This window comes from Phascolarctos cinereus, unplaced genomic scaffold (genome assembly GCF_003287225.1).
Source record: "Phascolarctos cinereus isolate Bilbo 61053 unplaced genomic scaffold, phaCin_HiC Scaffold_7;HRSCAF=346, whole genome shotgun sequence".
NCBI lineage: Eukaryota > Metazoa > Chordata > Mammalia > Diprotodontia > Phascolarctidae > Phascolarctos > Phascolarctos cinereus.
The window spans coordinates 177372536-177392955 of record NW_027556180.1 but is presented as its reverse complement, the minus strand read 5'-3'; the positions used below and the strand labels follow the sequence as shown (position 1 = coordinate 177392955).

Below are 20420 nucleotides of genomic sequence, written 5' to 3'. Positions count from 1 at the left end.
CTGGGTTTGAGCTCAGGTCCTCCTGACTTCAGAGCTGGTGCTCTGTCCACTGTGCCCCCTAGCTGCCCCGTGGTTCTTACATTTCTATAGAATTTTACTATCTACTAAGTGCTTCTTTAAGATACATCATTAAATTGAATCTCCATAACAACCTTACAGAGTACCTGAAGCAGTATTATCATTCCCAGGCAGCTAGGTGGCACAGAGGACAGAGTGCCGGGCCTGGAGTCAAGAAGACCTAGTTCAAATGCCACCTCAGACACTTAGTAGCTATCTGACCCTGGGTAAGTCACTTAACCCTGTTTGTCTCAGTTTCCTCATCTGCAAAATGAGCTGGAGAAGGAAATGGCAAACCACTCCAGTATCTTTGCCAAGAAAGCCCCAAATTGAGTCACAGAGAGTTGGACACAACTGAAACAACTGAATAATAACAATATACTGAGTGCTTTAAAATACATCATTACATTGAATCTCCATAACAACCTCATGGGAGTAAATTGGACCAGTATCACCATCTCCACTGCACATATAAGAACAATAAGACTCAGAGGGTTTAAACAACTTGATGAAAGCTGCTCAGCTAGTAAGTAATATGGCCAAGATTTGAATCTAGACTTAGGATTCAAGACCAATGAGCATGATTTAAATTCCAGGCAAAAATTCTGAACGCGTGCATGGAATGGTTAAGGAACTTCTAAGAAAGGAAGCATTGATCACGAAGCTCCAGTCAATAGGGCTTCATCAAGAACAAATCATGTTAAACTAATCTCACTTCTTTTGTTCAAAGGATTATTCAATCAGAAAATGCTGTAGTTATAACTTGCTTAAACCTTAGCAAGGCATTTAACAGAGACTTCCCATTCTTCTGAGAAAGACAGACATAGGATAAATGGCTTAAAAAACGATTTGGCCAGATCCAAAGGCTTGTTATTAATGGTTTGATGTAACTTGAAAGGAAGTCTCTAACGGAGGGTTTCCAAAGATCTGGAACAGGCCTTATGCTGTTTAACATTTTTATCAATGGCATAGATAAATGATAGATGATATAATTATCTAATTTACAGATGACACAACTCTAGAAGTGATAGCTTACATTTTGGGTCACGTGGTCAGGAGCCAAAAGAACACTACAGACCTTAATGCTAGGCCAATTAGATTAAATAAGGTGAAATTTAACAGGGCTAAATAAATATAGGGTTATCTACTGTGTAACCACTGAATTTGGATCCCATACTACAGTCCCTGAAATGTTGTTCGAAAAAGGAGAAATGGTGCTAAAGAAAAGAAAGATGAAAATAACACTAGAGTAGACCAGTGTTATGTGTTATGTGTTATGAAGGAGACACAGTTGTGAGGGACAGGTATTTAAAATAACTGAAATACCAAGCACTTAATTTGGGAGAGCAAAATACTGTCTTTTCCCTCTTCCAACAAGGTTTCTCCCATGCATATCCTAAAGTCACACAAGACTCCTTTAAGAGATATAACAGCCGAGATAATTTTTTGATGATAATTAAAAATCAAGTAAGGCATGCGACAAAATGAATGAACTGAAAAGGAGATAGGCTAGTCAAAGAATGAGGATGAATTACAACCAACGCACTGGCTCTACCATCGTTTTGACTCATACTCATAGTCTACTATGACATCAGTTCCTACTCTGATTTCACCTTCAACCTCAAACACGTCTGCTACTGACCTTCTGCTCACATTCATAATATCAATGTACCCTAGTTTTTAAGAGCTAGAATGGATCTTAGAATAGATCAAGAGAGACAGACCTTCCAGTGGAGGATTTACAGGAGGTCACAGACAGCTCCTGCTCAGGAAGAGAAGGTGTTGATGGGTTGTGTCTACCTCTTTTTTTTGTTTGTTTGTTTTTAGCCAATTGGGGTTAAGTGACTTGCCCAGGGTCACACAGCTAGTAAGTGTCAAGTGTTTGGTCTGAGGCCAGATTTGAACTCAGGTCCTCCTGACCTCAGGGCCAGTGCCCTATCCACTGTGCCACCTAGCTGCCCCTGAATCTACCTCTTTGGACAGAGTACAAGGTCACAGATCCAGCAGAATATTAAAGTAAGAGTTAAATCTTACATCTGTATTCAAAAAGTTAATTTCACAATATAAAATGAAGGTCTGGTAGCTAGACAGAAATTCATCTGAAAAAGATTTTGGGGATTGGTGATTAGAACTCTATGAGCCCAAGAAATCAATAATGCAAGATGGCAGCCAAAACATTAATGTGATCTTAATTTTTATTAAAGAGAATTATACTGCTTCATACTAGGGAGAAGATCATCATGTTACACTCTCTCCTGGTCAGACTGTAATTAGAGGATTGTATTCAGTTCACTTGTTGGATATCACATTTTAAAAAGGATATTGATAAGCATCCAGAAAAAGGCACCCACGAGGGTCATGTTTTTTGGGGGTATGTCATATGAGATAAAACTGGGGATATTTAACCTGTAGAAGAGAAGACTTGGGGGAGGAGAGAATGATGGCCATCTTTGAGTATCTGAAAGGGGAGGTCTGTGTTACTCAGCTCTTTGCAACATTGGGTAGACATTGCAAAAACGTAGCTTTACTCTTGATATAAGGAATCCCTAGGACAGCTAGGTGGTGCAGAGGATAAAATGCAGGGCCTGGAATCAGGAAGTCTAGTCTTCCTGAGTTCAAATCCACCCTCAGACACTAGCTGTGTGACTCTGGGCAAGTCACTTAACTCTGTTTGTCTCATTTCCTTATCTGTAATATGAGCTGAAGAAGGAAATAGCAAATCGCTCCAGTATCTTTAAGAAGAAAACCCCAAATGGGGTCATGAAGAGTTGGAAATGACTGAACAACGACAACAAACTTTGAATTATCCAGAAGTGGCATGGTCTGACTTGAGAAGTATTATGTTTGCCCACCCTGCAGGTCTCCATGCAAAGAATGGATGACCAGGGTTCCTGTTTAAGAATGTGTTGAATTAGATAACCTCTGAAATTACTTCCAATAGTGATGGTCTGATAGTCTGTGAGCCTCTGATAACCCTTTCACTGTTGTTTCTACCAAAACATGCTCTCTGTTGTTTAAAAAAAATCTGGAAATTAAGCTCTTCTAAGATTCAAACTGTTCCTGTTGTTGTTTCCCAGTAATCTATGCCAGATTTCTTCAGATGATGTGACTTGTAATCAGCTTGTCACAGGGCAGATGCTCAAAAATGATTCTCTCTATCTTCCTGCCTAGAGGGCTGAACCGCAGAGACCTCTGATAGCTAATATTGAACCCCCTGATACCAGGCCTCATCTTATCTTCCAGCCTCATTTTACATTACTTCTCTCCTGCACTCTGATCCAGCCAAACAATCCTTTTCTCTGTTCTTCACATGCAACACTCTTCCCACCTTCGTGTCTTTGCATAGGGCCCCTCCCCTGACCCAGTGCCTCTACACTCCCCCCACACTTCTGCCTCATAAAACCCTTTTCTTCCTTCAAGACAAAGTTCATCTATCACCTTCTACATCAAGCCTTTCTCCTTCCATCTCCCCATCCGATTTCCCATTCTCCAATCCTTGTGCTCTCCCTTCATAACTACCTTATATTTATTTTATATTTATATATTGTCCCACCCTTTCCTCCCCAATAGAATCTAAGGTAAATTAATCTAAGTAAGTAGATTATTTAATTCTGTGTAGCCCCAGAGGCTGGCACAGTTTCTGATACATAGTAGGTACTTAAATGCTGGTTTATTGATAATTAACTGCAGTAAGATCATAGGCTACAAAATAAAGCCATAAAAAAAATCAGCATTTGTACACAGTTACTAACAATACCCAGGGAGAAGTAAGAGAAATTCCATTCAAAAAAACCAAACTATAAATTGAAAAAAATGGTAGGGAGTTGCCCAATTGAAAAACACACAAGATTATATAAATATAACCATAAAACTCTTTGAGAGGAATAAAGGAAGGCTTAAATAACAAAAAACCTCATTACTCACGGTTGGGGCCTACTAATAATAAAATAACAATGCTACCTACATCAATTTACAGATTTAGTAATATATCAATCAAATTGCTGATAGGTTACTTTTTTTTTTAGAGTATACAAATTAGCAAAATTAATTTGGAAGAACAAAAGATCTAGAATCGTAAGAGAATGTGAATATATTTACAAAAGTATTATTGTTGTTCAGTCACGTCTGACTCTTTGTGACCCTCTTTTGCTTTTTCTTGGCAAAGATACTGGAGTGGTTTACCATTTCCTTTTCCAGTTCATTTTACAGATGAGGAAACTGAGGCAAACAGTGACTTACCCAGCGTCACATAGCTAATAAGGGTCTGAGGCCAGATTTGAACTCACAAAGATGAGTCTTCCTGATTCTAAGCCTAGTGCTCTATCCACCGCTCTTACCTAACTTCAAACTAAATTGGAAAGCAGTAATCATCAAAAAGTATTTTGTGTTGGTTATACAAACAGAAAAGCAGGTGAGAAGAGACTTGATAATTGAGGAATAGAAGCAAGCTAAAACCACAGTCCAGTATCTAATAAACCTCACATAAATTACTAGGGGAAGTGATTTAACAAGGACAGTTGGGAAAATTGGAAAGGGGTTTGGCAAAAGTTAGATTTAGAATAATATCTTGTAACATATACCACAGTATGACTAAAATGCATATGATCTGATCATAAAGGGTCACACCAAAAACAAATTACAAGAGAATGAGATGAAGTACTTTTCACAACTATAGCAAAAGAGAGAATTCTTACCAAACGATGAACAGAGATGAAAAATAGATAATAAAATAATAAAAATAATTTTGACTACATAAAGTTAAAGTGGCAGTACTAGGTGTTGGATAGAGATCTGGCCCTGGAGCCAAAAAGATTTGGGTGCAAATCCTGCCTCTGAAATTTACTAAGTGACCCTAAGCAAATCACTTACCCTGTCAGTGCTCTCAAAATTGTCTAAGATTATACAGCGCGAAAGGGCAACTAGGTGATACAGTGAATAGAGTGGGGCCTGGATTCAGAGAGACTCAGCTTTTTGAGTTCAAATCTGGTCTCAGACACTTACTAGCTGTGACCCTGAACAAGTCATTTAACCCTGTTTGCCTCAGTTTCCTCATCTGTAAAATGAGCTGAAGAAGAAAATGGCAAACCACTCCAGTGTCTTTGCCAAGAAGACCCCAAATGGGGTCACAAAGAATCAGACATGCTCCTCCCCCTACCCCTCCTCCTCCTCCTCTAGCCACTGCCTCCTCCTCCTCCTCCTCCTCCTGCTGCTGCCCGGCAGCTGGTCTATGCCCCACCCCTGAGCCCGCAGCAGTCCGCGACGTGTCCGCCCCGGCTCGGCGGCGCCTCATGCGGGACTTCAAGAGGCTGCAAGAGGACCCCCCTTGCCGGGGTCAGCGGAGACCGGTCGGAGAACAACATTATGGTGTGGAACGCGGTCATTTTCGGGCCCGAGGGGGACCCCGTTTGAAGATGGCACATTTAAACTTACAATAGAATTCACAGAAGAATATCCAAACAAACCACCTACAGTAAGATTTGTCTCTAAAATGTTTCATCCAAATGTCTATGCAGATGGTAGTATATGCCTGGATATACTTCAAAATCGCTGGAGTCCAACCTATGATGTTTCCTCCATTTTGACATCCATACAGTCTTTATTGGATGAGCCTAATCCCAACAGTCCAGCAAACAGCCAGGCTGCTCAGCTATACCAGCAGAACAAGCGAGAATCTGAAAAGCGAGTTTCGGCAATAGCAGAACAGAGCTGGCGTGATTGTTGATCCAGGACGATACAAACGAACAGTCTGGTCATAAGGAAAAAATTCTGTTTGTCCCTTGCCTTCTTTTCCCATTAGCATCATTACATTTATTTTGTTGAAAACAAAACAGCTGTTACGCTGTTGCCACCCTTCCTTGCTGAAGCTTTCTGTCCTCCCTCCCCTTCTGACATCTGAGAACACCTACTACAAAGTCAAATGTATTGTACTTGGGTTACTTGTAAAAGAATTACTAATACTGAATACCTTTTCTGTGGTACTTCATCTCCAATTTTAGGATGGTATCGTACATTAACTGTACTTTCCACTAAGTGTTTAAAATAATGGTTATACACAGGGGTACTTACTTATGTAGCTTCATAACATATTTCTATGCACACATGCACATTAAAAAAAAAACAACAACTCAATTGATTAAATGATGGAAAATTAGTCCAGGCTGGTCTTGGGAGCATGAGTTTGAAGCATTTACTCTACCTAGAGTTTTCCCACTTGGGAAAACTTGATTCCATGTAAAGTAATCCATTTATAAAGTTGGTCTGGGCTATTCCTGGGAGATGGTACGTTAATGACAGGAAGGAAAAATATTGTTAAATAGAAGCATTGCTTAAATAAGAAAAACCCCACCCACTCACATTTTCAGGTATTAACTAGAGCTATAACTGTGGTCCAGTAACTAGGTATGACATTGAAGGGAAGATCTGTCGGTTTTGAGGTCGGGAGGTAAAGAAACTCCTACTCTGGTTTTTATATTGGTGAGAACAAGAGATCCATTACTGACTTTGGAGGATCGAAGCTGTCCCTACAGTTTTCTCTCTCTCTTCTGAGTTTAAATTATCCAAAGAATGAAGCACCTCTTGGCAAAAAGCATCTTGCTTCTTCACACTTGCCCAATCCAGAGCTCCGTATCAAGCAGTAAGTATGCTTTAGCCCCTTCAGATTCACGACAGCCTCCTCTTTTTGGTTCATAGTCCAAAAACCCTTCAGGCTAAGGCTGTCTGGACTTTGTGAGAAATGATACCTTTATTAGGACAGTGTGGGACACAGCTTATAAATGTTCTGTTTATGTCCATTGTCATCTTTTGTGCAGCTTAGTCTGTTCAAGTAATTTTGCACAAGTAGCCCATGTAAAAAGTGTACATTTTCCCAGAAATTGTAAATAAAAAGTAACCTTAAATTAAAAAAAAAAAATCAGACATGACTGAAAACAACTGAACAGCAACATACATTATGGAGAAGACGCTAAGCTACATTGACAGAGGAAGTTCTTCCCTATGCTAATTAAGTCATGGGTTCAACTCCTATCTTAAAGTTAAAAAGCTTCTGTAAAAATATGATCAGTGAAGAATTTAATAAATATCAGTTATGTTATTTTTATTATGACCTTTCAATTTGTGTTGTAAAAATTATATGAAGTCCTTAATTTTAATGGAATAAAATTTGAACTAAGATAATTAATGAATAAATTGCATTATAAGAAACATGGAGTAGGGAGGAGAGTTTAATATTTTTTTTGAAAGTTTGGTAAAAAAAAAGAGGGCTTATTACATAAAATTTAAGGTAGTCCACATATGATAAACATCTTTCAGAGCTAAACATGAAAAAAACCCTATCTTATTTATTCAAAACAACCCATATTTTCCTATTCTTAAATGATTCTAAATTTGTACTGTCATTAGAAAGGAAGAAAAGGAATAGAATAAACATTTGTATGGTACTTACTATACGTTGTGCAGTTTGTTAAATGCTTTACAAATTACTTCACACTAACCCTACAAGGTAGGGTTATATACAAAGTATAATCCCCATTTTATAGATGAGGAAACTGAGGCAAACAAAGTTAAGTAACTTGTCCAGGGTCACACAGCTACTAAGTGTCTAAGGGCTTAGATTGAACCGAGGATTTCCTGACTCCAGGCCCAGGGGTTGATCCTTTGTAACATCTAGCACCGCCTAGCTGTATCTAAAAGACTATGTAAAGTAATACATCTATCTGAGCTGCTTCCTACTGGAATACCATTGAGCTAGAGCTGGTGACACTGATGGATCATAATTTCAACATAAGAAGCAAGATGTTACCTCTGTGATGCCCCAAGTACATCTAAAAATAATGAAGCTAAAGAAGCTAAAAATTAAAATGATATATAGGCAGGCATTTGCTAGGTAAAAATAATCTTACTATTAATCAGTGAAAGACTCTTTCCCAAACTCCCTTTCTGCTGCCTACAGTATGGATTTTTCAATAACTGACCTGAGATTTCACTACTGCTTTACTTAAATTAACTTAATACAAGAGAGTCAGCATAGCACAGAAGATAAAGAGCTGGCCTTAGAGACATTAAGACCTGGGTTCAAGTCTTACTTCTAACATATATATTAGCAGTGTTAACCTGGGCAAGTCATTTAATTTCTCAGTGTTCTAGGTATTTTGGTATGATTGGTAATTTTTTTTCTTTTTCTTTCGAGGAAATTGGGGTTACTTGTCCAGGGTCACCCAGATAGTAAGTGTCAGAGGTCAAATTTGAACTCAGGTCCTCCTGACTCCAGGGCTGGTGCTTTATCCACTGGGCACCTAGCTGCCCCATATTTGGTGTTCTTAACCTGAGTCTACAGATAGATTTTAGAAGATCTTTTGCCAGAGAACATGAGTGGTAAAAAATACGCCCATGTGTTTTATATGTGTGTATTTATATGTATGTGTATATGTGCGTACAAGTATATGTATGTACGTATGCATAAATATATTTCATTCTCAATAACCCTTGGTTTTCTTGTATTTTATGAATTTAAACACATTATTCTGAGAGGGTCCACTAACTTCACTAGATTGCTAAAGGGGTCCATGACAGAAAAAAGGTTAAGAGCCCCTCCTCTAAATCTGTAAATTGCAGAAAAGGTGTCAGCCTGCATGGAGAGAGTTTCCTCATTTACCTGGGCCCTTTCTCTATTCACCAAACACTCCCATGCTACACACTAGACTAAATTTACCAGAAGATATAATCCTTATAGCTTTAAGCTTTTACAATTATAACAGCTAGCATTTGTATAACGCTTTAGGGGCATTTTAGATGTTATCTCATCTGAGCCTCAAAAAACCCCTGGGTTAGGTGCTATTATTAACCTTATTTTACAAATGAGAAAGTTAGTGTGAGAAAGGTTAAGTGACTTGTCCAGGGTCACATGGCTATTGCATGTTGAAGGCAGTATTTGAACTCAGGTCTTCCTGACTCCAAGTTTAACACCCTACTCAGTATGTCACCTATCCACCTGACTAACAATATTTAGCATTTATACAGATCTTTCAGGTCTGCAAAGTGCTTTATATATGTTATCATATTTTATCTTGACATTGATGCCATGAAATTGGTGCTATTATTACCCCCAACAGAGGTACCTAAATATCTCTGAATTTTATAGTCATTTATTTATCTTCAAGGAACTTAAACTATCCTAGATATATATGTATATATATATGTGTGTAAGTATATATGTATGTATGCTATATATGTGTGTATGTGTAGATAGACAGACAGATAGATAGACAGATAGATAGACAGACATATATCCATAAAAGGATATTTTTAAAACCTCTTAGCCCACTAGAAAAATACTAAGACAAATCTGGTACCCATAGAAATCTTTTAAATTAAGAGAAGAATGCTAATAATATAACAAGATTGGGACCAAATCCTCCCCCCAAAAAAAATTTCAGAATTTTTCATTTCAGACATATTTCAAGACATAGGAAATGCTTCTAACTTGAATTTGATGTGCAGTACTCTTGTTTCTGAGAATAGCTGATCCAGTCAACAAAGCTAATGACTTAGGATTAACTGGACTCTGGTGTAAACTGAAGATGATTTTATGCCATAATTTCACTTAGACAAAAAGAGTTAAACAGGATCAACTTGTTAACAGCTCAATTTGTCCACCTCCCCTCTCCACCCCCCCCCAAGCTAGCCCAACCCCATTTCATAGATGAGAAAATTTAAGCCTCAGGGAGATAGGATTAGTATTTGAGACCCAATATTCTGCCTCCGATCAGATCTCTCCCTTCTACCACCCAATCTCTTTCGTTTCCAAATATTGAATGCTGCTTTAACATTTTTCTTCTCTTTTTCATAACTTATTCTTTTTTAAGGAAAGATACAAATATGTTTACTGTATTTCTGGTGCTAGTTATATCCTGGGTATCCAAATGTTACTAGTAAATTCTTAAAGAGACTCATTTTTATCTTTTCCTTTTATTTTTTTTAATTTTAATTTTTTTAGAGGCAATAGGGGTTAAGTGACTTGCCCAGGATCACACAGCTAGCTAGTAAGTGTCTTTTTTTTTTTTCTAGTAAGTGTCTGAGGCCAAATTTGAACTCAGGTCCTCCTGACTCCAGGGCCAGTGTTCTATCCACTGCACCACCTGCTGCCCCCCACCAATTATTATCTTTTAAGAATGTAGAAATAAGGGGCAGCTGGGTGGCACAGTGGATAGAGCACCGGCCCTGGAGTCAGGAGGACCTGAGTTCAAATCCAACCTCAGACCAAACACTTAACACTTACTAGCTGTGTGACCCTGGGCAAGTCACTTAACCCCAGTTGCCTAAAAGCAAAAAAAAAAAAAAAGAATGTAGAAATACCTTCACCAAATTAGCAGAAGTGCTAGATTGTTAATTAAGAATGTGGGAGTGGGAGTTAGCAAAAAAGGTATTCCTAGAGGAAACAGCAGTGGGGAAATTAACAATGATAACAGTAATAATAATAACTATTATTATAACTAGCTTTTATGTAGCTCTTTAAAGTTTACAAAATGCTTTACACATATTTCCTCATTTGATCCCCACAGCAACCCTGAGAGGTAGGTGCAATTATTATCTCCATTTTATAGATGAGGAAACAGGCAGATAGAAGTTAAATAACTTTCCCAGGGTCACAACTAGGAAGTTTTCGAGGCAGGATTCAAACTTAGGTGTTTCTGATTCTAGGTCCAATGCCTTCTCCAGTGTTGTGCCACATAGCGGCTTCAATGTTGAGAATGCAGAGAGAGTTTTACCCATTTCTATTGTTCTGGAAAAGAGGTATGGTTTTTAAACTTAACCTCTTAGACCTCCAGGCAATTCTCTAAGACCACAACTCTCAGAAAAGGTGGTGGTGACCTGCATTGGAAAAGGTAGTTTCGTCATCTGGGAGTTCTCCATGCTAATAAAAATCACAGGCCTAGTCCCTATCTCATGACAAGTAAGAGTCAATCTAAAAAGAAAGATGTGTATTGGTTGTGAGGCTGCAGGTGCTTTCATTGTTTTGAGATTGTCTTCAGCTACAGGACTTTGAAAGTTTTTTTTTTATTCACCCATCAATACTTTTATAAACATTAAACTAATGGAAATCCATGTTCCTGGACTCTCCCAAGATTCCAGGCTTGAATTGACCAGGTTCCATCCTGAGAGCCGGCCTCCAAAAGAGTCGTGATCTGCCCTTGGCTCATTGCTTCCCACCAGGAAAACCTCCTACTACACTTGTGCTAGAGCTCATTTCTAGATTTTTCCATTGGTGAGTAACCAATCCTATACAAGCACTCAAAGGCACGTGGGTACCAGAATCTTAACCTCATCCTACAGAAGATGCTGAAGATGCAAAGGTCTCATAGGAGCCAAGGATCAGATTCAGAAACACAAGAAACAATCGGCCTGTCAGCTCACCTTAGAAAGGGATTAAACTAGACTTTATCTTCACAGCAATTCGTTGACATTCTGGTTGATACCTAGTCTTCCTACAGGGTCTTACACATTTCCTCACAGTTGGCTGGCATCACACTGTTTGGACTCTAATCAGAAGGAGGAAAACAGTTTGGGGCTGCTAAACAAGAAGTTTGCCTTTGCCATTAGACGTTCCCTATCAGAATAGTTCATTAGGGCAGCTAGGTGGCACAGTGAATAGAATGCTGCTCTGGAGCCAGGAAGACCTGAGTTCGCACCCATTAGACCCTTGCTGGCTGTGTGACCCAGAGCAAGTCACTTAACCCTCTTTGTCTCAGTTTCTTCATCCATAAAATGAGCTGGAGAAGGAAATGACAAGTCACTCCAGTATCTTTGCTAAGAAAACCTCAAATAGAGTCACAAAGATCCCATGGACATGACTGAAAAATGACTAAACAACAAAATCATAGTATCTACTGCCTTTACTTTCCAAGCAGGATAATGCCCAACAACTAGGTGGGTTTTCCTTCTCTTTTTCCAAGGAGCACACTGCAGCAGGAAAGCCCCTTCTCTCTAGAAGGTCCAATCTCTGAGCTCTCAAGCTTTGAAACTCTTGATTTTGAGGTCACCCCCACGAGACAGTGCCCAAACCTGGGCTTACTCCCCAGCAGATGCAGTATATGCATGTCTGCTTCTGTAGACTGATACCATTTCTTGAGCTGGGAAAGCCCACTCACAATTTTTTCTCTTGAGTCATAGACAAACATAGGCAATTCCTACATTCTGCCCCAGGGCTACCTTTCATAGTTCCTGGGTAGAGCTAATTGAGCATGAATGCTTCCTTCCCCCTTCCCCTAAGCCCCTCAAGGACCAAGTCTGCTCTGCTGCTCACTGATCTGTCTTCTGAGTGTGAGACGAAGTCCAAGTGAGTCAGAAAAAACTGGTAGAGCACCGAGAGATGGCCTCTCTGTGTCTGTCCCTCAGTACGAGACAGCCAGTCATCTTAGAAGCAGCTCTAAGATACATTCAGCAATTTTGTCCTTTCAGCCAGATGTTGCTGTTCAATTGTTTCAGTTGTGTCTGACTCTTCGTGACCCCATTTAAGGTTTTCTTGAAAGATGAGGAAACCGAGGCAGAGTTAAGTGACTTGTTCAGGGTCACACAGCTAGTAAGTGTCAGGCTGGATTTCAACTCGGGAAGATAAATCTTCCCGATTCCAGGCCCAGAGCTGTATCTACTGCACCACCTAGCTGCCCTTTTAGCCAGATACCATCCAACATATGTCCTCAATCTCCATGGAGATGCCCCTCAGATGTGGGCTGTGAGGGCTGCCAAGGCCTTTCAAGGGCTACTCACTCACCTTTGGCGTCCAGCTTCACTCAGCTCTCATCAGAATGCACAGCGGCCACACTCTGGTAAAAGCACCTTGACAGATGAGCTAAACCAGGGTTGAAGGTAACCCACAGGTCTCAAACGTTTTGGTGAGTTAGGGGGATGTTTACCTAAGCACGTGAAGACTGTTTGGTGGAGGTGAGAACAATTTGTTCCAATGGCCATGAAATAGTTGAAACAGGGACCGTGGAGCACTTAGAGCTTGCTCAGACACAAAGATGCCACGGTCATCTGTCGTATCCTTGACCATTGCCAGCTGTCCTGACTTTTGTATTGCCACTGGACTTCCATGACTCAGGAAGACAGAGTGAGGCTGATGACTGTTCAACTTTACCTCACTGAAATCCAATTCAGGTGCAAGTCAAGACATCACCCGTGATGTCACTGGTTCTCTTTGAAACTGAAGGACAAACAACAACACCTAGTTATTCTCGATGAAGCGCTGAGCATGGCGTCAGGAAGACCCGAATTCAAATTAGACCTCAGACATGCACTAGCTGTGTGACTCTGGGTAAGTCATTTAACCTCTGTTTGCCTTAATCCACTGGGGAAGGAAATGGTTAAACCAATCCAGTATCTTTGCCTAGAAAATCCCGTATGGTGTCATGAAGAGTTGGACAGGCCTGAACAATAACACCTAGTTATTGACATAGTGTCTCCTCCATTAAAATGTCAGCTTCTTCATTAAAAAAAGGTGTTTGCCTTTCTTTGTATGCCATGCTGATGACTTTGTACAGCTCTTCCTCACCCAAATCAAAGTCAATTGCAAATCATGTCATCATCAACCTGATGTCATGGTCCTCTTTGAGAATGAAGGACAAACCACACAACCACAAAAATGCCATGGTAAGCATAGCCAGCTGGTGATGCAGTGGACAGAGTGCTAGACGTGAAGTCAGGATGGATTTGAGATCAAATCTGGCCTCCTACTTACTAGCTGTGTGATCCTAGGCAAGTCTCTTAAACCTCTGTTTGCCTCAGTTTCCCCAACTGTAAAATAGGGATGATAATAGTACCTACCTCCAAGGATCAAATGAGAGAATATTTGCAAAATATTTGTAAAAAAAAGTGCTTAGCACAATACCTGGCACACAATAGGCTCTACATAAATATTTATTTCCACCCCTCTAAGAGATGTTTGTAAACTGCCTGCTTCAGTCCCATTCTTTCATTCCCCAGCTTTTCTCCTGTGGAAGTATCCAATGAAATTAGCTGTCAGCCAGTCAATGAGAGCCATGTTACTAGTGGCAACAAAGCCCCACAGAGTGCATATTTCTGGGGGGAAATGACAACGTCCTTATCACCACTACTGCCTGCCCCAGTCCAGAAAAACAAGAGATCTTTCCTTTAAGAGCATTTCTATATTTTCTCTGAGTTGAGCACAGGGCAAGACCTGTGATTTCATTGTTACAGGGATCTCCTGAGGAGGCAATGTCTTCCATCACCAAAGGCTGGCACTGTCTCTGCAACTTAAAATCTTAGTTGCCTGGGCCCTTGAGAGGTAAAATGATTTGCATCCAGCATGTATTTGAGGCAGAATTTGAGCACAGGTCTTCCTGAATCCAAGATCTATTCTTTATTCATTACACTGCAGTACCTCTCTATTAATATATGTAATTAATATAATGCTTAATTATACTAATTTGAATTAATTAAAGTAATATAATGTACATTATGGTAATATAGAAGATGCTTAAGGAACTCACAGAGATGTATGTTAAGCATACAGGAATAAGGATAAGGCACACAAGTTCTAAAGTCTCTCCCTCTCCAGCCCTGCACCTCCAATTACCTATCAGACATATTGAACTGAATGTCCTACAAACATCTTAATTCAATATATCTAAAACTGAACTTATGATTGTTTCCCTCCAGCCTCCCTTCTTCCTAACTTCCCTATTACTATAGAGAGTATCAGAAGCCTCCAAGTCACCCAGGTTCATGGCCTAGAAGTCATTCTTCCTTTCTCTCAGCCTCCATGTTCAATCATTGGTCAAATATTGCCATTTTTATCTTCATAACTTAGTGGTATCATCACCTCCCACGGATTCAGTTATCATCTCAGTGCAGGTAATTCTCAGCTCTAACCTCTCTCCTGAGCTCCAGTCTTGCATCTCCAATTACTTCTAAGACATCTCTAACTAATCTTTCAAATTCAATGTGTCCAACACTAAACTTATCTTCCCCTACCCCAAGCTCCTTCTCCCTCCTAACTTTCCTATTACGATAAAGGGTGCCAACATCTTCCCCATCACCCTTTCTCATATTCTAGATGTAATCCTTGACTCTTCACTCTCTTTTACCCTCCCATATCCAATCAGGTGACAAACCCTGTCATTTATGCTTTCATAACGCCTCTCATCTACACTCCATCTCTCCTCTGACACTGCCAGCATCCTGGTGGTCATTACCGCATGCTCAGATTATTGCAATAGCCTGCTGACTGCTCTCCCTATGTCAAGTCTCTCCTCACTGCAATCTACCCTTCACTTAGCTATCAAATTTATCTTCCTAAAACACAAGTCTGACCATATCATCCCACTCCATTCAATAAATTCCAGTGGCTCTCCATAACCTCCAGGATCAAATAGAACTCTCTGACCCTTAAAACTTTGTATTAACTGGCCCTTTCTTACCTTTCCAATCTTCTTATACTTTATTTCTTTCTACTTATTCTTTTTTTGGCAAGGCAATCAGGGTTAAGTGACTTGCCCAGGGTCACACAGCTAGTAAGTATCATGTGTCTGAGGCTGGATTTGAACTCATGTCCTCCTAACTCCAGGACCAGTGCTCTATCCACTGTGCCACCTAGCTGCCCCCTTCCTACTTATTCTTCTAGTGGCACTGGCTTCCTCGCTGTTCCTTGACCACTATACTCCATCTCTCAATTTCAAGTACTTTCCTGGCTGTCCCTCATGCCTGAAACACTCTCCCTCCTTATCTATGTTCCTAGTTTCTCTGGCTTCTTTCAAACCTCATTTAAAATCCCCTCTTCTGCAATAAATCTTTCCTGATCCTCCTCAATCTTAGTGCCCTCCCTCAGAGACTACTCCTAATTTATCCTTTATATGTCTGGTTCACATATAGTAGTTTTCGTATTGTTTCCCCTGTTAGACTATATAACCTCCTTGCGACCATGGACTGTCTTTTGCCTCTTTTTGTATCCTCAGTGCTTAGCACAATGACCAACAAATAGTAGGGGCATAATAAGTGCTAGTAGACTTAACTGACCCATACTCAAGTCCATACATCAAAATTAGCTTCATTCTCTCAGACTTATTGATTTTTTAAAAAAATTGTATGCATGCGCTGCTAGGGGTGATGGAAAGAGACCTGTGGGCTGTCTTATTAGTTTAAGAAAATAGAACTGAAAACCAGATTTATCAGTTCAATTGCTCTGCTGGGTGTCCTGCCAGGAGTTTTTGCTTCACTTCCTGAAAAAAACCAGATCATTTTTCTCTAAGACTACATTCTACACCCCCTCCCCTCCCTGCCAATGAATTTTATTCACTTTTAAACATCTAAAAATATCCTCCCCCAAACATCTTCAATATTAAAAATTCCCCAAAATGGGTGGTCTAGCCCCATTGATTTTTTTTTTGCTTTAAAATACATAAAATCACATTGAATAATAATACCACATTTCTAAGAGCTCTAAATCAAGTTGAAAAGTTCAGGCTGCTTAATTCCTGACTTTGGTAAAGGCTTGTTGATTTTGGCCCAATTTGGTGGGATTTTTGATCATTAACACATAAAACATTTCTTGAAGGATTACTGGTTTAAAGAGACTTTTAACTAAATAATATTCCCAAGAAAAGGAAAGTTATTTCAGCTTTTTCATGTATTCAGTGGCCAAGGGAGAGTAGCCCTCAAGTATATATAATTCTTATCTCTAAAGAGCCGGGCTTTCAAACTGATGAACTTCTCATGCATTTGAGTTGTCTTAGGCAATTTTACTGGAGTTTTAGCCCTTACTTTAATCCAAATACACATTTAAAAAACCCTGAAATTTCCACATTGTGAACTCAATAGAGAAGGATAAAGGTTCCATGCCATGTGCAGAGAAAATACACTCCAGAAAAGTAGTGACATTGCTGGGAGGAAGGAAGAGCACTGGACTTTTACAAGTGTGAACATGCTTTGGTAGTGGCTGTCCTAAATGTCAGGAATCCACTTCCTCCTTCCTTTAAGATTGCTCAGATACCATCTTCTGCATGAAATCTTTTGTGATCCCCCAACTGCTAGTACTAATCCCCAAAAGCCACCATATTTGGCTTCTTTGGATATGTTTTTATTGATTTAGCATATATTTATGCTGTGTATATTTTTAGATGTACTGGTTGTCTTCCATTAGAATGTAAGCTCACTGAGGGCAGGGGCAGCTGTTCTTTGTACTTGTATTCTCAATGCCTAGCATAGTGCCTTGCACTAAACAGCCATTTAATAACCCACCTGTCGACTGATTTATTGAGAAAGGGTACAATAACTCTCATTAAGCCTCAGGGAGAGATGTCAGTTGATTGACAGAAGAGAAATCACTTTTTAGATGAGCTAGGTCAACTAATTTTTGCTATCTCTAAACCTCTGACCCTTTCAAAGTTTACATAATACTACTGTTCAGTTTTGTTTCTTTTACATTTGGCATCTCACTCCTGTGCTATATCCAAAAAATACATTGCTGTAGTTTGGTTTCATGAGACATAAAAAGGCCATGTTGCACATTCTTCATCTCATTTTCTTCACAAGACTTCCTGTGCATGGGAGTAGGGGGGAGGGAAGAGAGGGATTATTGCTCACTTGTCATCTAACATTTAGCAGCAGAAGGCAATGAGACAATCCTGTTAGAATTGCCTTTCCTAGGGATAACTTGATAAATGAAGCTAACACAAAAGCTGAAAAATATTTGGATTATCTCATTATTGATATCTTTCCCTCTGCCCATCGTTAAATCTGTTATTTATAACTTTAGGGGACACATGATGGCACTCCCCTAAAGTTTTTAGTCATACAGAAGAGCAGCAGGATTAATAGAAGCCATACGAAATCCCATAAATTTAGTTAGAGCCAGTTTTACTTGGGTTATAACCCTGGAAAGTTCAAATTGGATTATAAGTATTCCCAGTCAGAAGAATTTTAAGGAACAGGGTCAAATTTGTATGTTCCCGCTGCTTACTACCATTATGATCTTGAGCAACTCTCTGGGCCTCAGTTTCCCTATCTGTAAAATGAGGGATTTAGGCTGGACGATCATTAAAGCCTCTTCAAGCTCCACGATTTCTATGCTTTCTATGTACCCAACACCAAGTTAGGTGCTGTGGAGAACAGAGAAGAAATATGAGGTGATCTTGCCCTCCATAATCTTACAGTCTGGCTAGAGAGACAATTCTGACACACGCAGAACATAATAGCAAACAACATTCCCCAGCGATTGGCCCAAGGAACTCATTTGTTCAATTCAGCCTGACAGGGGCTATTCAAAATAAGACATCAGCCTAAGGTACCTTGCAGTCACAGCCAATGGGTTTCTTGCACTCCTCACAAGTGTTGGAGTACAGGCTCTCAAAGCACTTCACACAGTAGGGATCCTCTTCTCTCAGGATGTATTTCTTTCCAAACAGGGATTCATTGCAGTGGTGGCAATCAAAACGCTCGGTCATTTTGACACCTTTGTTTCCAGCAACCTGTGAAAAGGAAAAAAATTCAAAGCTCCATTAATGCTTCTTTGTCACTAGGCACACTCAGGAATCAAGCAGAGTGACACTGCTATCAGGTTCAGTCAAGTGATATTCTATTTCCACTTGGTGAATAATTTCACATTGGCTAGTTGAAGTAACATCAATCTTTTATTTACTAAATTAATGTGCAAGGGGAAAAAACCTTTTTATTTTTCCCTTAGTGGCATGAGTTTCTCCACAAATTCTAATCTAAATTCTATTTTTTTTCTCAATGCTGTATAAAACCTTATCAATTTGGCAGAAAAGTGAAACTCTGGACCATAGTTCTTTAACCTCTCTTGCTTTTTTTTTTTTTGTGAGGCAATCGGGGTTAAGTGACTTGGCCAGGATCACACAGCTAGTAAATGTCAAGTGTCTGAGGGCAGATTTGAACTCAGGTCTTCCTGACTGCAAAGCACGAGCTCTATCCCACTGTACCACCTAGCTGCCCCCTCTCTTGCTTTTTATATGTATTTTAAATATGTAATATCATCATAAATCAATTCTTTCCCTTCCCCCTTCCCCTGAAATAGATAGGCAGGAACTTAAAACAATATGTTCGTTTCTATTAAAAGATTTTCCATGAGCTTCTTTTCATGATTCACAAGTTTAAATGTTAAGAAACAGCAGCGGTAGGAGGTGGGCCAGAGCATCAGGGTACAGTCAATCTGAGGGAAAATGGGCACAGTATCCTCGACTGCGAGGTTGCATTGGGAAATATATGAACAAAAGAGAAATGACCCAAGTGCTTCATTTATCCCCAATTTAAAAAACCCCAATTCAGCTGCATGGGCATTACTGGAGCAGGATGAAGGAAAAGGGCTCTCTTCAAAAACACTAAGACGATTGTCCAATTTCAAAAGCAGTGACCTCAAGCAGTAGTACTGACGGGCAATACGGGGCTCATTTCAAAGAGAAGCAAGTATGAGTCTCCGTGCTTTGGCAATAAGACAGTCATGATGAATTTTTCCAGAATGAGTGTATGCTGTGCCTGACTACTGTGGAGGTGGGGTGATTGGAAGCAGGGGTGGGGAATGTTTTTCACTGTTCCTCATAGACTATCTCATACAGACCTGTTAGGATTTTTCCATAAATTTATGGGTACTAAGTCAAGATTTATGGATTGCTGGAGCTAGAACGAACCTAGGACATTACCTAGTTCGGTGATTTTATTTTAGAGATGAAAACGTGAAGTAATTTACATAAAGTTGCACAACTATTGAGGAGAAGATATGGGAATCATAGAATTACAGAATTAGAGCTGGAAGGGAATTGAGAGGTCATCTAATCTGACATATATGGATGAGGAATGGAGGCCCTGCACCTTGCCCAAATTCCCACAAGTAATTAAATGGCAGAACCAGGAATTGAACCCAGGTTTCCTGACTCATAGTCCGGAGCTCCTTCCAATTATTTTATTGCATCATGACTGGTGCTACTTGGCAGGGAAATTTTTTTCCATTGTACTAATAAAACTTGGTACAATTTACTTTTTTCAGGAGTACACATGCACATGTGTGTTTCTTTTTCTTTTACAAGTTAAGAGGAATGGTTAATTTACTAAAAGCAAAAGGGAAGAAAGATTAGATAGGTTGGACATTGGCACATATGACCAGCTGTATGTTAAGATTCCTTGAATGAACAGCACTCTGTAAATGGAAAATGGTCATGAATGGGTACATTAAAGGAAAATGGTAACATTTCTATTTATGATTACTGAAGCCTTGATTCTGGGTTTGAGGCAAAAAAACCATCATAAGTATATTGATTTGTTCCATATAGCTGAGTAAAGTTCTAAAGGATACCCAATAATTGACTTTTGTTTTACTTAAAAAGTTATTGAAATTACAA

The 20420-nt window shown here is 39.6% G+C and overlaps 1 protein-coding gene and 1 pseudogene across 6 annotated transcripts in view; one reads left to right on the top strand and one right to left on the bottom strand.

Annotated features, from left to right (window-relative positions):
• FHL2 (four and a half LIM domains 2) overlaps positions 1 to 20420 on the bottom strand; it is a 119820-nt gene that overhangs the window by 35114 nt on the left and 64286 nt on the right. For 5 of the 6 annotated variants that reach the window (XM_020987920.2, XM_020987916.2, XM_020987919.1 and 2 more), the window contains exon 2: positions 18357 to 18536. In XM_020987920.2, coding sequence (XP_020843579.1) covers positions 18357 to 18512 — 156 coding nt within the window. In that variant the 5' untranslated portion in view covers positions 18513 to 18536. Of the gene's footprint in view, positions 1 to 18356; positions 18537 to 20420 lie in introns of those variants that run through there. The other variant, XM_078147369.1, reaches the window with a different exon arrangement.
• LOC110209418 (ubiquitin-conjugating enzyme E2 A pseudogene) lies at positions 5252 to 6019 on the top strand (annotated as a pseudogene).